The sequence below is a fragment of the Sycon ciliatum genome, chromosome 5 (genome assembly GCF_964019385.1).
Source record: "Sycon ciliatum chromosome 5, ocSycCili1.1, whole genome shotgun sequence".
Lineage (NCBI taxonomy): Eukaryota > Metazoa > Porifera > Calcarea > Leucosolenida > Sycettidae > Sycon > Sycon ciliatum.
Genome location: NC_088647.1, coordinates 10452 through 24859, shown reverse-complemented (window position 1 = coordinate 24859; position 14408 = coordinate 10452). Strand labels below are relative to the sequence as shown.

Below are 14408 nucleotides of genomic sequence, written 5' to 3'. Positions count from 1 at the left end.
AAGCCTAGCAGTGTTGTGTGTGCATGTGTGTATTTTGTACAGTGCTGGCCAGAGAAATCCAACCTCGTTAATAAAGTAGCGCCGCGTTCGAGAGCACAGACCGGTCCAGTATGTTTACTACTAGGGCTGCGTAGCGCCCAGTGCAATTTTATTCATAAGGTTGGATTTCTTTGGCCAGCACTGTAGTTAGAAGTAGGTCCTCTAAGGTCCTCTGTTTGTGCGCAATTGTGGTCACAGTGGCAGTAGTGGGTGAGGGGTAGACTCAGTTACTACGAAGATGGTGTATACATGATGGTGTATACAGTCATGTAGTTGAATGTTACTTCGGGCTTAGACCCAGAGGTTCTTGCAATGACCCCGGGTTTATGTACATGTATCATTCAGCTACCGTTGTCATAATGGCACTAGTTGATAGAACACCTGTATAAGTACAGGCTGTATATCTAGCATTTTCCAAAATAGCACTCCGTACTTCGAGGCTGCAGCCGTTTTGCATGCAACGTTGTATGTGTTGATCGGTTGACAGCATGTGACAAAGCCGAGGACACACTAGTGTATCAGGAGCACTGTTTTTTAACACAGTGCGTCCCCTGCCTTGTCATGTTAATTTATCAAACAAGGCTTACCTATACCAACATTATACATGTAGGGCTGTGCATGCTTTCAAAATTCTTCCTTGTTGAAGTAGAATACCGTGCTTGTGGGGGCTTTAATAGTTCCTTTGCCAGATGTTCTATGCGTATCTCAATGACTTATCAGTTTCAGCACTCGGGCAAGGCACATTCGGGCCTACACATGTAGCCTTGAATTCTGGCTTGGAGGCATTATTTATCTATTTTCATGGCTGCTAGGTTCATCCTTAGTTAAGAGTTATTTCTCCGTGATTCGCTGATGAGTCCACAAAGGACGAAACAGCTAGACAGTACTAGTGCTGTCCCCAGATCGTGTATTCTAAATCCATAATACTGACGCTCAATCTCCAGACAGCTGTTTCAGCCTTTTAGGTCCCATCAGTGGAGCTCAGAGCGGGAGGTTAAACAAATGGCAATACGGTCTATATGGAATGAACAAAAAAAGCAATTTGAAAATGGCTCAAAGCATCAAAGTCAGCGAGCTATCTGCAAGACACGCACAAAGAGAGCTTTGCACGAAGGCAGATACATATTACATATACCTTTGACACTAACCAAAAAGAGTGCTCAATCAAGTCAACGCAAGGCAGCGTAATGCGGTGATCGAGTCTATAAAAAGCTATAGTGACATGTAGCCAGGCCCCCAGCACAATAAGCTGACTTGCATCATGCTAAAATCGTTCACACAAATCTCTTATAATAATTATTATATAGATTGCAGGATAGGGTGGTTGCACCAGGAAGTGCTGTCTCTGCGATAGTGGGACCAGCCAAGATTGCAGTACAGTCGTCCACCATCAATCCAGCACTTCATTGGCCCACGCCCTCGATACACCAGCATGATTTCCGGAGTTATTACCATTCATTGACACATGCCCCCCCCCCCCCCAGTTCTTCGGCACCTGACCCGAGTTCTATTTGGGCCGCACTACTTTGTAGCAGTCATACTATAGTACTAGAACTGGATGCACGTGATATCCACTGGAGCTGGCGCTGGCCATGAGCTGACCCACCGCCGTGCCTCCCAGTGTCAATTTTGCTTATGTGATCCTACCACAATCTGGAACATTATCAGTACTCGCCTCTATTGACTTGCCAGCACTAGTTCTGGTGGATCTGGGCATGTTTCTGCCTTCTCTTAAGCATGTATTCTCCTGCAGGTGCATCTTTCACCTCCTTCTAATGCGTGAGCACATTTTCTGTGGAGATTCAACGACACATACACCAGAAAATACAGAACGGAACAGTGGCTGCCAATGCGAGACAAGTACCACATAGACCTAAAAACTCATAAGTACCCTGGGAGTTAGATGCATTTACGGGCAGTACGCCAGGATTTGCGCAGCTAATTTAAAATCAGATTAGCAATGCTGTGTGCTACCTAGGCGGCATCTTGGACTCAAAAACCAACCGATTGTGGTCCAACCCAACCGACAGCGTTGTCGGTGGGTTCCGATTGGCAGGTGTTGGATGGACGTATGATCCATGCGTCCCCACAAGCAATGAGAAGTTAACAATGCCACTAAGGATATAATATCGCGGACAGCAGTACAATGAAACTGGGCCATTCATTATCAGCAATATCAGGGGTATATCCCATCCGATAAGACGTACAGCTCGTGTATGGCGGACTTTACAGCAGGTCCCGACATAGCTTGCCCCGTGCCCTTTACCACTCCTGGGCCAAAACTGTTGTACAATATTCGAGAGGGTCTAGCCTAGTGAGTGTGAACAGAACCTGGCAAACCATATCTCCAAGTGATTCACATGTTGGTATATTCTCCGTTATCATACATCAATTCCGAGCAATTTGACACCCTAATATTCTCGCACCACTACTGCTGAAGTATTGACCACAAACCATGTTCCATTTGACTTACAAACGGAACTTGCAAAAGGCATGAGAGCACTGGAATCTGTAAAGACTCTCGCATTATTAGTAGGGCTGAAACGATCATTCAGTAACTCTTAACGATCAACCAATATCATTAACGATCGATATATTGGTTTTATCGATTCTTGTCGGCTCTACCCGTGTACCTCGAACACCAGTTTACGGAAAAATTCCACGATACTTTTGCTACGTTAGAAATTTGTGGCACCGCACTGTTGACATCTGTAGACATCTGGCTGGTTTATCAACATGACCTAGAGGATTTCATGTTGTTTCTAGAGGGAAGAATCTTCTGATCACCCTCTGGCAACTGCTCTTATCTCTGACCTTTCCCGCAAATGAACTGAAAAGACAAAGAGTGCTCTCTTCCGATCTCTTTCAAAGCCACAAATCAATTTTACTGCGCTTGAAAGTACATGATTGTACTCGTATTCACTATCGGATGGAGTGCAAGGGCTGGAATACTGTCACTCATATACATGCATAAAAAATTGTTAGCACTCGTTTTGAACACTAACGATTATCGATTGCACTCTTAACGATCGATATGCGAGTTATCGGTATAATTGTTTCAGCCCTAATTATTAGCCACCATACATACCTTTCGGGAAGTCGTGTTGGAAGCAGAATGCTCGGAGAGCAGAGCTGAGTGAGATCTGCATACAGTAACACAGCGACAATGAATCACATGAACAGAAGGTATCCGTACACATCTGAATATGCGCTTATGGGAGGAAAATCCGTGCGACAAAAGAGGATCGTGCTATGCAGGTGTATGTCTTACCCGGGTACGTACTAAGTGAGTTCCACCGTACGTATATAATTGTATTGCAATTGAATCACTATACTGACTGGAGCCAAAAATATCAATTGGCACTTACTCCGGTTACCCGAATGTTTCGGTACCACTATCATTAGGTTTGTTGCAATCGAACCAAGTCATAGTTGAGTCATTTCAATGCGTTAGGTGTTACCTGACGTGCCCACTGCATCAGCCGCTATGTCATATTCCACCAGGCATGCACCAAACCAGGCGCAATGCGCACACTGATGATGGTGGTTGTCACACAACGAGCAGTAGTAAAAGTGAAAGCACATTTTGCATGTGATTTTGTTGTAATTTGTGCCAGTCGAATTGTCTCAGTGTAACTAGTTTATCGTTAGCTTACTAGTTTGTTTAGGCCATCATTTTTATATCTATGTTTCGCGTCAGTTTAACTTCCAGAATCATATGCGAGAGGTGGAAAAAAAAAAGTTGCAAAATAATAAAAAAGGCTCATCAGAGGTGTATGCACTGTACATAGCACAATAGCTCGTGCATGGTGTACATTTGAAAGAAAAATCGTACATCGAAGCACAACATCTGGGTTATCAGCAAGAGTAAATATTCACTTTGGACAGAGGAGGCAACCGTTGGTGCCTATGCTTCGCTGGATTATTGTACTCAGACTTCGGCAGCGGTGCAGCAAAGACCTCCGGAACGACGCATCCTCTCAACTTCAGGCGATCAATGCTGTCTGGTGTTAGCTCATAGAATATTGCTCCCAGATGCCGAACAAACGATTTGCCAACGCTGGCCTAGAGGCCATTTCTGAATCTCAGCTTCGCCGTATGCAACCAGTCCACACTGATGACTCGTACAATCGTACACTCACCGTGCATGTAAGATTTTTTATTTTTTTCTGAAAAAAATCAAAACGTATGCGTGCGGACGACGCGAAACATAGCTATAAAAAATGATGGCCTTATACAAAAGAGAAAGACCAAGGAACTACAAGTTACGCTATACTGTCCACTAACACCACCAGTTACTAAACAATCAGCTCATGCGATAGCATTGCACGACACTGAACAGCTCTAGCACATCTTGGATGCGCACTCCAACAGCCTTGTGGACGACGACCGTCACTGGAGAATCGGTCCGTCGCTCCACCAGCCCGGCGGCACAGTGGACAGTGCCTTGGGGGTGTCAGCCATGGATCAGGCTGATAAGGACATGGTGGAGACGGAAATGATGTTTGCAAGGAAGAGTGATGATATGCGTATATGCTCTCCGCCAGTTGTTGAAGCAACAGTCCGGCAGTGGAAAGTCGGCAAGGTTAAAATAAGTGACCAACTGGGTGAAAGTACACCAAATGTGGCCCATCTCTTGAATGGTGCGGACCACGGCAAGGACCTGAAGTTGAAGGTCGTCAATGGCAACACCGCATGGTCGACGTCAATGGGAACATCAAGCCATCAAGTTGGTGGAACTATGGAATGTCCGTCGCAGGCTGCAGCGACAGGGTAACGTGCTCAGGGAAGAGTACAGTGACGATGATCAGCTGTGTCTTGCACGCAGTCGTGTTGATCGTGGCGTGCAGAACAACAGAGACAGTTGCGGTATTCGTACATTTGTCTGTTTAGGATTGTGATCCCCAGGAAGTCCTTTGGTGAGGAGTGATGTCACGCAACGAGCAGTAGTCAAAGTGAAAGGACTTCTTGCATGTGATTTTGTTGTAATTTTGTAAGGTGTGGTGGCAGAACTTTCAGCTGGTAGTGGGTGATGGGCTGGCGGTGTGACAACAATTACGGGCTTGACGAACGACATAATTATGGCGAGTCGATCTTTGGCCAGTTGCTGAGTTGGAGATCGTCACCGTAGACCCAGAGATCTGGTCCACGGACCAGGGGTTGGGATCCCACTGTGGTGAGAGCTTGTGTGCCTGCTCATTGCGGCGTAAGACGCGCTGACCAGGAGTGAGGATGGGGGCGTTTGACCGGCGGGTGGCATTGGTAGCGTCGCACTGGGATTGGCGGAATTGCTGGTCACGGTGGGCAGCTGAAGGCAAGTCTGGTGCGGCTGCCGTAATGCAGGGTATGCTGTCGCAGATGGGGCGACCAAACATGAGTGTTGCCGGTGCCTCGTGAGTGGCAGGGTGTGGCGTGGTGCGGTACGCTAGGAGCCATTGGTCTAATGCAACATTGATGTCTTCGCCAGCTAGTTTGGCAGTTCGCAGAACTTTGCCAATGGTACGGTTGAGGCACTCCGTTTGCTTGTGGCCACAAAGGAGGGGTGTGGCGGTGCTGGATAGCGTGTTGCGCGAGGAAATCAGCAAAAGCCGAAGAACGGAACTGAGGACTGTTGTCCGAGACTAGCTCTTCGGGCAAGCCGAACATGGATAATGTAGAGCGCAGAGCTTTAACAACACCGGCCGTAGTGGGTGTCGTGCTGAACACGTTGATGACCGGGTAGCGAGTCAACTGGTCGATAGGGGCAAGCAGGTGCTGACCGTTTGGCATGGGTCCAAACAAATCGACGAAGACTCGTTGCCACGGCTTGGTGGACGGTGGTGTGGGCACGGACTCCCGGACGTAGCGGTGTCGTTGAGAGAGTTGCTTGGCACGGAATACATTGCCGGCAGAGTGCTTCGGCTTCAGTAGCCATGTTGGGCCACCAAACCTTGCTGTTGAGCCGTTGCTTGGTGCGGACAATATCTTGGTGGCCCGCATGTGTAAGCTGCAGGGTAAGCCGTTGGAATGACGAGACGGTCGTTGCGGAGTAATAGACCGTCACTCTCAGACAGTTCATGGCGGAGGGCAAAGTACGGGCGGACCGTGGTGTGGTTGGAATCCCAGCGGCCAGATTGCAGAGAGGAAAGGATGGCTTGCAGTGTGGTGTCTGCGGTGGTGGCGTCCGCAATCTCCTTCAGAGCCAACGCATTCGGCTTAGCTGCTGTAGCTAGGGCATGTATGTACGCAGTGTCTTCCTGTGCGCCGATGTTTGGCAAGTCGGGATGAGGCTGCGGATTGCGACTGACGACGTCGGCCGGGTTTTCTGGGCCAGGCTTGTACTGGAGCTGGAAGCTGAGATCCTGCAGGCGGAGGACCATGCGCTCAATTCGCGGCGGAGGTCTCGATCCGACGGCCATGAGTTGCAGGAGCGGCTTGTGGTCGGTGACAACGGTGAACTGTGGATCACCTTGTCAAGCAGTGGTGAAAGCGAAGGCAGCCAAACTTGACACCCAATGTTTCCCGTTCAGTTTGATAATATTGCTGCTCGACGCCGGAGAGTGCACGGCTGGCGAATGCTACAGGTGCATCGTGGCCGTTGTCTTGGCGTTGACACAGGATTGTGCCGAGGCCGGTGGGCGATGCGTCGACATACAGTGATGTGAATCGCTTGCGGTCAAAGTATTGCAGCATGCAGTCTTCGGCGATGGCCTTCTTCAGTGCATCAAATGATTGCTGCTCAACATCAGTTCAACGCCAAACAGTACCTTTCTTAGTGAGAGCAGGGAGTGGCGTGGTGAGATCGGCCATGTTACGAATGTAACGGCGGAGGAAGTTGGTGAGACCCAGGAAACTCTGTATGTCGCTGACGCAAGATGGCGTAGAGAATGTAGCCACAGACTGCTGGTGGCTGGGAGAGGCGCGGATGCCCTTGTCGGAGTAGACGCTAGCCATGAACTTGAGCCGAGGCTTGAGGATGTGACATTTGTGACATTTGGCTACGTTGAGTGTAACGTTGTGATCTTGGAGCCGCTGGAGGCAGGCGGCGAGTCGTCGGTTGTGCTCTTCGACGCTCTTACCAAAGTTGAAGATGTTGTCGTGGACGTTCTTCACACCGTCGAGGCCAGCGAGCCATGGCGTCCAGTGTGCGCTGTAGGATCTCGGATGCGGACGATACGCCCATGGGCAGACGTTTACAGTGCAAAACTGCGTAGCGATGTGATTTAGGGTGGCCTGGCTCTCCACAGCGGTAGCAGAGCGATGTGCTGGATTCCTGCTGGCCTGGAGCGCGAGTGGCGACTGGGGCAGGTGGCTGGTGGTATGAGTTTGCAGCTGGATGTGGCGAAGACTGCATCGGTCGACGCGACGGAGTTGAAACAGTAGCAGGAGGCGGGCGTTAGTTTGTAGAACGGTGGCTGATGACGGAGGGCATTGATCGAGTCTTGTGTGCGCCGGAACGCCGTCGTCTGTTCCACTGACCCTTCAAATGCTCTGGCGGCCTTGAGCGCCTTGGCGAGATCAAGGGACGCAGTCTCCAGCAGTTTTCTGCGTAGTGGATCGGACGTGCATCCTGCCACAATTTGATCACAGAGAGCCACGTTCTTCTGGGCATCGTCGGCGAAGCTGCAGGTCGTTGCCGATGCCAGCAAACGAGTATAAAACGTGTCTAACGTTTCGCCAGGCTGCTGGGTGACCTGCCGGAAGTGGAAGCGGGCCATGCTGGGGCTCTGCTTCGACTGAAAGTAGTCGGCGGCGGTGGTTATGAGGCCGTCGAGATCGTTGCCAGTGTTGGCTAACGTAGGGACGAGCTGCTGGATGTCCTTGCCGGCCACATACTGGAAAGTGTCTCTCTGGCGAGAGTCATCCGAGATGCCGGCTGCTGCGACATAGAGTTGGAAACACCGTTCCCAGGCAAGAAAATGGGCAGCAGCGTCGTAGAGACTGCTGTAGATCGGGAATGGCTCCGGAGGCGGTAGTGACAGTAGGGACATGGCGAGGATCAGGCGTTTGCTCGCAGCGCCAATGTAATGTTGTTCTCTTGCTGTATTCCAAACAACAACTAGCTCGGAGCTCCGGAAAGCTCCGCAATAGTGAGGTTTTGCATTCCGAATTTCGGCTCGGCGTTCTTTGGTCATTTGTCGAACATCAAAATGTCGAATTTTCGCACCGACGTTTGTTTTGCAAGTCGAAAATGATGTGTTTTGATTTCGTGAGCCCCAGCATCAGCAATGTCCTGTCCCGTGCTCCTTTTCTTGCTGATTCCGACAAACTTTGATCGCGCCCAAAGAGTCGAGGGCCAAACCTGCCTCCTCAGTCGCCTCAGAAAAACCAACTCCATGGCCAAGTCAAATTTTATGGGTATCGCCATAGTCTTTTCAGCCACACAGATGACGGTGAGGACACTCCAGGCGAAAGAGAGTAGACAGGCAGTGAAGAGGCGCAATCAGAGGTAGCTGACGATGCTGATGTCGTCAAAGACGCCTGCGAAGGCATGCCAAGATAAGAAACCTCTTTGAATAAATCACGCGCTAGCGCTCTTCCACAAGAAAATTCATCCGAAAAATATGTTCGGCAAAGTGAGCTTTTTCCGAACAAACATGCCGCATCTTCGTGTGCATTTTCGACCTCGCTCCCGCGTGCCGAATCTTTTGCCGAATTTCGGAATGCAAAACCTCAATGGTGTGCGTGCATGCGTACAGAGTCGGTGCGTACCGACTGTCAGCACAGGTGTGGAAAGCAGCATATGTAAATGGATAGGAGCACAAACGGTGCCCCGTGCATATATGTGTCGGTAGAGCATGAGACTCTTAATCTCAGGGTCGTGGGTTTGAGCCCCATGTTGGGCGCCAAATGTCGTCTCGGTTGGAGAACGAGCTGCCTCTACTATACCCTCGCCACGCCACACATCAAACGGACTAGTCAAGTGGTTTTTCTCTAGACCTAGAGAGAGAGCTATTCATTACTACACTTCAGGAGACGACGGGAGAACTGACAACTGACATGGCGAAAGGAAACATGATATCGGAAAGTGGTGCCCTCATCAGCACAAAAAGTGGCGTACTCGATATCATATCAGCACAAAAAGGTGCACGTGTCAGCAATACAACAAAGCAGCGCAGCAGCATGTACGGGTCAGCAGCACAGAGACACAAATACAGCAGCAGGTACGACAAAGAGATAACACGTGCAGCCACATGTACAACATATGGGTGTGACAGTCCATATATGTACGTGTGAACACTACACACGATGATAACATGCAAAGTATGGAGACCCAGACTGTGTGGTCAGCAGGACACAGCCCGTACAGGATGGAACAGACAACTAAACGTAATATAGCACCACGTACCGGCGGACTAGTCGACGCTGATGGGAGCAGTGGCACCCCCTGAGGCAGCTACGGATGCTAGAACTCTACAGCCAGAGTGAGTCGGAGTGAGACCAACACCAATATAAAACAAAAAGGTACACCACACCAGGAAGCAAGTCAAATAAAGATGTGTGAACAACACTGAACAGCCACACACCACAGAAAAGCATACAGAACAAAAACTCAATTACCGACACCATAGACACTGCAAAATCCAAACAGGAGGAAAATACTAACTCCCTGAGGACACTGAGCATGAGGCAAACGAGCAAGCAACCTCTTGCCGATGTTCCACCGTGTAACAACAACCGCGCTGGCCACCGGACTGTATGGTAGGGGTATTACACCTGGACCTCAAGGCCAACGGGCGAAGGACAGCAGGCCGGGCCCAGGTAAATACAATGAGGAGCACTGTATACAACTACAGAAATAACCCTAACCCATGCCAATTTGACCAACATACCTTCCCTGCGCATCCATTCCTAGTGTACGGGTCTGAAAGATGAAAGATGGAGCGCTTGTATACACGGGCCCGGAAAGCCTGCTTCGGCCGCCCGGCAGCAGCTTCGTAGTGGTGGTCAAGGGTCGAAGACCGACGGATACGGATCAACTCCCCAGTGAACACACCTTTGTCCATACTACAGGGGTGGTTACTACCGACAAGCAGATACAGGAAACGATTGGTGACCTTGAAATGAGGCTTCACCGCCATGTATCCCTTACTACGGAAAACTGTGGTGTCCAGGAAATCAATGCCATCATGTGCCAGTTCATGAGAAAACTTGAGGGCCGAACACTTATTATTCCTATCTAAAGTGCGCTGAACTTGACCTTCGCAACCATGCAATGATAAAGCGTCTATAAACCTGAACCTCTAAACCCTCCCCCTCTAAGATCGGCAAAACGTACCGCTTCTCCAAATACGGCATAACAATGTCGGCATAGACCACTGCTGCAGGCGAACCCATGGCAGTCCCTTGGATCTGCCGAAACACATCGTTACCATACACGAACTCATTTTTCTTCCGAATGACTGACATCAAGGAAGTCACTGCTGTTAATAACCATGTACGAAGGGCGAGGGGCATCCACCTTGTATACCTGTGTGTGATATACCACGACAACCGAGCTCGTTGGGGATGTTGGTGTAGTAAAGGCTGGTCACATCTATACTCAATTATAAATGATCGTCCCGCACAGGCAAACCTTCTACCAAGTTGATGAAATCCGCAGTTGAGGTCAGAACAGTACTTTCCTCACATACATACGGGTTCAGTAGAAAGTCAGTGAACTCAGCGGGATAGTAGCCAGGACTATTTAGATTAACAATAGGCCTAACCTTCAGGACCCAGGGCTTAGGTGTTTTGAGAAGTCTCCTGAAAACGGGCATGCGCCCCCGGTGCGACTAAGAACAGTGACATATATTAGTGGGCTTACGATGCTCAATGCGATGCCTAGTCATGGCGAGTAAACAATTGACTCGGGTCACTCACACGAAGTCTCAACACAGCCTTGAGCCTGTTGGTTGCCATCGGCAGTCTAGCCGCATGCTCATCTAGCCCCTCAGACAAAAAAACAGTGATTTATAATGTTGGCATTGTGATGCTGGGCACGACCTATATCATCATAGTGAGATCCGTCCAGGACTACTATCACAATAGACTGCCTTTGAATATGCCTGAGTCCGATCGCGTTCTAGCTCCCAAACTATGTGCTGCATGTGTACACTCCGCCTATGGTTAGTCTACTCCAGAACAACGCCTGGAGAGGTTCATTGGGGGCATGATGTCCCCCCACCCCATTCCCCCTGCACCTGAAGTACCGGTATTGCCCCCCCCCCCCCTCCCCAAACAAATTACAGGACACAGATGGAGCACTGGGGAGCACGTAGCAGTAGGCAAAGTTGACGATGCCAGTGCAGACACGGCCTGACCTCGGTCACCACACTGGCACCGTATAGTCTCAAAGGGACATAGCTACCAGAGAACTCACAGAATGGGAATATATAGTGCTATCTCGGTGGATAGACAACCCCCCATACACAAAATATCTACTGATAGAGTTCTGTGCAGACCCTATGTGCACATATGTGTGGATGAGTACTGGTAAACGGACAGCTAACCCTTGTCTAAGTAAAATAAAGGTAGAATGGGCAAAAAAATAAGTAAATATAAATATTGACTAGTTTGAGGGAAAGACACAAACGGGAAAAGTCTGAAGAAAAAATTGACTGTCACCAAAAAAAATAATAATAGCTACACACACGAGGGAACTCGGATGGAGAGCCAAGGATTAAAATTGAAAAAGAGGACCATCAGTTTACGAGTTATCCGTTTTGTCCAACACTTACGGATATAAACGTGATGCAGCTAAGCATCAGGTCGTTGAATGTCATGATCTCATCAGTCAGTTTTTGTGCTGATTGTTGCACATTTTTGACTCAGCAATATTCTGCATATAACCGTTAGTGTTGGACAAAACGGATAACTTGTAAACATGAGGGAACACTCATCCTTACCCAAGTCCCAACGTCAGCACTCGGCGCTGCTCCGAACCAAGAGGGACACTGGAGAGATCGTCCATCAGCTCCTCTCTTGTCCTGCGATCAAATCGCCTAATGCTAAAACACAAGAAGATAGGAAAGGCAAGTAGAATAAATAAATCAATAAAATAATAAACAACAAAACAAGTTTGAACAGCTGCAAACGTAATGGACGATCCGAACAAGACCAATGATATACCTAGCAATAAGTGTGCAGAGTGTGCAGCCCAAGGATAATCATCCCACTGCAAAGTTTATTGTTTAGGGCATAGACTCACAGTAACAGGCTCACCTTTGCTGCATCTCACACCGCTTCACACGGTAATCTACTGTATCACCATGGTAATTTCTGTTGCACATTGCTGCTTGTTTAACAAAAGGCAGAAAACACACCGAATTTCCAGGAATTACCATGGTGATACGGTACTTTAGCTTGAACCTATTGTATGATGGGTTTTCTATGATTCATAATGACCCAGAGAGAAACTAAACCGGTATCGAATTCCTGTCAGCGACGCAATTCTTCTGAGGTGTAAAGTGACTTCAGGAATACATGTATGTTGCAGAAAACTGCGATGCATGCTGATTATTTACTGTGCCCTATTGTGCACCATATACCTGGTGGGTTACTCAGGGATAAAGGAGATGCACACAAGTGCCGTGCATCACGGCACAGGTTAGGTTCGCAACTGGCTGCTACAGTGTATTTGTGGTCCGAACTTGCACTCTACTCAGCTCTGCATACGCAAAGAGTGCTGGTGCCGAAATGAACCAGAAGGGTGCTGAGTGGGACGCAACAACACTGACTCTGTATACCCATGTACACAGATATGATAGGGTATGCAGTACCTGCTCTAAGATTTAACACAAACCGGGTACACGTCTACCTGGCACAACTCCTGCAACACTGGGCCAGGGCCAGATGCGTTCAAGTGTGGCTACTGTGTGTCAGGGAGTCGTAAACTTACTTTCGACTTCCTGATGTACATGATTGTACATGTACATGTATGAACGTACTCGCACTGGGCACTCTGGCCGCACGCATCTGCACGCGTATGCAGCCTGTCAGTGGCGGTATACCCTCGAAGTATAAAAAAGTATAGTACTCGACAGGACTTCCGACCGGGTCGCAGGTAACCCAGTGTTCTTTTTCCAAAAGGTCCAAGTACTCACAAACAGGGCCACTGACCTCGCTCTGGAGCAGACACTGGTAATCTAGGTCCAAGTTTGCTCGATTATGTTCTGACGCTTCATGTGCTTTCATAGCCAAGGTTTCTCACTTTCTTCGCAAGCTCTTTTAGTCTTGAGAGTTGACAACTGCTTATGGTTGTGTTGGCAGAAAACATGTCAGCTAATCTGACAACCGTCCAACCCCATTTTACTGGTAAGTAGTCAGCGAGTGGCTTTGATGGGGCCATACTAGAGGGGAAGTTACGCGGCTTATTTGTGCTTCCTTTTTGAAAACACGTTCTCGTTCGAAGGGTTTCCAAACTTTATCCCTGCGCTCATTGATGGAGTTCATCGATGGAGTTGCCAGCGGCACTCTACAGAAGAACAATGTTGTCAAGTTTTTTATGAAAAATTGTCAAACATTTTCAAATTGCTATAAGTTTGGTTAGGGCCGGGTTCCACTGCGGCTCCGCAGCTCCGCTGCTCCACGGTACTTGGCTGCATGCAGCAGAGCGGCGCAGTTCCAGTGACACTCGCCATTCACGGTACCGCGATCGTGCTCGACGTTTTTTGATGACATTTAGCCTGCCTGCACGCGCGTGAAATCCAAAATAATCCTCGTGTTCTGGCCTGTGCAACGAATTAAAATTCCCCCGTATAAAACAATTAAGCGCGGGAAACAATGCAAGCCGTGACCGCGGCTTGCATTCTTTTGTATCAAGCAGCGAAGCGAAAGCTGGTGATGAGCCGCGGCCTCGCTGGACCAGCTCGTAATGATGACGTTTCATGCAGTGGATGATGTGCGGCGGAGCGGCAGTGGAACCCAGCCCTTAGGCAAAGGAAATTTGTCATTAATTTGTTTATGCTGCATAGATGGAGAGCTGCACACTCTGGCTTATGGACTCTCGCCTACATAACAGTGTAGTCGTACTGCTAGTGTACTGGCATTACAGAAGACACGAAAATTGAGAACATAATTATGGCGAGAAAGTAACTACTGGCTAAGAATTGCCCTAGGACTTACCGCTTCTCAGTGCTCCATACCAGGAAGTAGTACAATACCTACTCCCTGCATCCTTTACCCCAGGAGTCTCGTCCATTTAGCGGCTCAAATGCTTGAGCTCCGGATAGCGGAAAATAGCTCGTCGTCCATTAGCGGCTCTAATAGTACCTGGTCTGAAGTGTCGCAGTCTAGCAACTATGATTTTTTCCAGGAGGGTAAGGGTTGCAAACCCAAAGAGACCCTAAGCTTCGTCTATCAAACAAAACAATTGCCCTAAAAAGTGGAAGAGGAAAAGAGTGAGCGAG

The 14408-nt window shown here is 48.8% G+C and overlaps 1 protein-coding gene across 5 annotated transcripts; it reads right to left on the bottom strand.

Moving 5' to 3' along the window:
- Positions 1 to 1065: 1065 nt before the first annotated feature.
- LOC135817061 (uncharacterized) lies at positions 1066 to 14394 on the bottom strand. Of its 5 annotated transcripts, XR_010553498.1 has the most exons (6): positions 14125 to 14394; positions 12223 to 12292; positions 11907 to 12008; positions 9368 to 9432; positions 3128 to 3182; positions 1066 to 1831 (listed from the first exon to the last, which is right to left on the bottom strand). XR_010553498.1 is itself a non-coding variant. In XM_065330161.1 (5 exons), the coding sequence occupies exons 1-5, from the start codon at positions 14198 to 14200 to the stop codon at positions 1802 to 1804; spliced, it is 333 nt and encodes a 110-aa protein (XP_065186233.1). In that variant the 5' UTR covers positions 14201 to 14394; the 3' UTR covers positions 1066 to 1801. The 5 variants fall into 5 exon arrangements, 1 of the variants encoding a protein (XP_065186233.1); XR_010553499.1 differs by lacking the exon at positions 12223 to 12292; XM_065330161.1 differs by lacking the exon at positions 9368 to 9432.
- Positions 14395 to 14408: the final 14 nt, after the last annotated feature.

Excerpts from the sequence above, each read along its gene's own strand:
- LOC135817061 (XM_065330161.1), bottom strand. The coding sequence starts at position 14,200 with ATGGACGAGACTCCTGGGGTAAAGGATGCAGGGAGTAGGTATTGTACT. Across the intron at positions 3,183-11,906 it reads GTGCTGACGTTGGGACTTGG|ATCTCACTCAGCTCTGCTCT; the intron begins GTAAGGATGAGT and ends TACTGTATGCAG. Across the intron at positions 1,832-3,127 it reads CCAACACGACTTCCCGAAAG|AAAATGTGCTCACGCATTAG; the intron begins GTATGTATGGTG and ends GAATCTCCACAG.